At 49.1% G+C, this 2,317-nt stretch overlaps 1 protein-coding gene across 1 annotated transcript in view; it reads left to right on the forward strand.

Moving 5' to 3' along the window:
- Window positions 1–1,985, forward strand: part of LOC138366738 (serine/arginine repetitive matrix protein 1-like) — a 12,728-nt gene extending 10,743 nt beyond the window's left edge. Inside the window, exons 2-3 of the mRNA XM_069328015.1 lie at window positions 1,027–1,239; window positions 1,272–1,985. Of these exons, the coding sequence (XP_069184116.1) occupies window positions 1,027–1,239; window positions 1,272–1,985 (927 nt within the window). The remainder of the gene's footprint in view (window positions 1–1,026; window positions 1,240–1,271) is intronic.
- The last annotated feature ends 332 nt before the right edge of the window (window positions 1,986–2,317 follow it).

The raw sequence follows: 2,317 nt of genomic DNA on the forward strand, positions 1-2,317 counted from the left end.
CCACCTGCCACAGGTAACGGTAGCCACCTGCCACAGGTAACGGTAGCCACCTGCCACAGGTAACGGCAGCCACCTGCCACAGGTAACTATAGCCACCTGCCACAGGTAACACCAGCCCCACCTGATCCTGGCAACCACTGTGTCACACAGTCTGGTGGACCTTGTATGCTACCCACATACACAAAGAATCAAACCCAATCATAACCTTTCAACACTGTTAGTTTCAGGCTTTTTCAGAGTCAGTAATTTCTCTTCCATTTGACCTGAGTGTGTTGAACAATATAGTCTTGACAACAGAGATGGGGATACCGTGACATAATTCGAGTTCAAGTGCTTGTTACCTATTGATTTAGCTGTAATTATGGCGCTAAATTATGCAATTTGGCTGGATTTTGGCCAAATTTGGTCATTATGATGAGAGATGGTATCCATACAATAGATATTCTAAGCCTTTTGTTCCGTGCAGCAAGCAGGGTATTTATAATTGCTATTATATATATATACTGTCAATCTGTCAATCTCTTACTTTCAATCTTGCAGGAGAAATTGTGAAGTTTTGAAAAGCGGACTTTGAATAAAAGTGAGTTATTCTTCCTTCTGTGATTTTTTAGTGTATTGGTAGCTAGCTGCAGTGTAGCTAGCTGTGATTGTGTAGCTAGTTGCAGTGTAGCTAGCTGTGATTGTGTAGCTAGTTGCAGTGTAGCTAGCTGTGATTGTGTAGCTAGTTGCAGTGTAGCTAGCTGTGATTGTGTAGCTAGTTGCAGTGTAGCTAGCTGTGATTGTGTAGCTAGTTGCAGTGTAGCTAGCTGTGATTGTGTAGCTAGTTGCAGTGTAGCTAGCTGTGATTGTGTAGCTAGTTGCAGTGTAGCTAGCTGTGATTGTGTAGCTAGTTGCAGTGTAGCTAGCTGTGATTGTGTAGCTAGTTGCAGTGTAGCTAGCTGTGATTGTGTAGAGTTCAGCTAGTTGTTTGCTCTTATACTGATTGTGTGCAAGAATTGTTTCTATAAGACCTACATGTTGTTGTAGTCCGTCCTGTTAGGGGCAAGAACAACCAGTCCTCCACCCAACCTCAGGGCAAGAACAACCAGTCCTCCACCCAACCTCAGGGCAAGAACAACCAGTCCTCCACCCAACCTCAGGGCAAGAACAACCAGTCCTCCACCCAACCTCAGGGCAAGAACAACCAGTCCTCCACCCAACCTTAGGGCAAGAACAACCAGTCCTCCACCCAACCTTAGGGCAAGAACAACCAGTCCTCCACCCAACCTTAGGGCAAGAACAACCAGTCCTCCACCCAACCTCAGGGCAAGAACAACCAGTCCTCCACCCAACCTCAGGGCAAGAACAACCAGTCCTCCACCCAACCTCAGGGCAAGAACAACCAGTCCTCCACCCAACCTCAGGGCAAGAACAACCAGTCCTCCACCCAACCTCAGGGCAAGAACAACCAGTCCTCCACCCAACCTCAGGGCAAGAACAACCAGTCCTCCAACCCAACCTCAGGGCAAGAACAACCAGTCTCTCCACCCAACCTCAGGGCAAGAACAACCAGTCCTCCACCCAACCTCAGGGCAAGAACAACCAGTCCTCACCCAACCTCAGGGCAAGAACAACCAGTCCTCCACCCAACCTTAGGGCAAGAACAACCAGTCCTCCACCCAACCTTAGGGCAAGAACAACCAGTCCTCCACCCAACTCCAGGGCAAGAACACCAGTCCTCCACCCAACCTAAGGGCAAGAACAACCAGTCCTCCACCCACCTCAGGCAAGACAACCAGTCCTCCACCAACCTTAGGGCAAGAACAACCAGTCCTCCACCCAACCTCAGGGCAAGAACAACCAGTCCTCCACCCAACCTCAGGGCAAGAAACCCGAAACCAGTCCTCCACCCAACCTCAGGGCAAGAGCATAGCTCGCAACAACAAGGGCCGCTAGAGAGTCATAACACGGCCCCCAAGATGCGTTCAATTCTTCCTTTGTCCTGAAATAAGAACTTCAAGAAACAACTGCCGATGGGCGCCCTCTCCAAAGCAAACCCCTACCACCAGGGACGCAGATGGATAGTAAAACTACTCAACCAAGATTCCTTACAAGCTGCTCTACTCGGGCCACCAGCGTACAGGGGGATAGTAATCAGGCTTACTATCCCTTTTCCTCCTGAAGAGGTGGCCATCCTCCCTCGGCCATTACTATCCATTTTGATCTTTGAAGAAAATGGGAGCCATTTCTGGCGGGAATATTTTATGGGAGACTTGTAGGAATCCGGTTATTGGGTTTTCGATAGCGTGTGGGAGTCGACGATATCCTGTGGGGACGT

This window comes from Procambarus clarkii, chromosome 20 (genome assembly GCF_040958095.1).
Source record: "Procambarus clarkii isolate CNS0578487 chromosome 20, FALCON_Pclarkii_2.0, whole genome shotgun sequence".
In the NCBI taxonomy this organism is placed as follows: Eukaryota; Metazoa; Arthropoda; class Malacostraca; order Decapoda; family Cambaridae; genus Procambarus; species Procambarus clarkii.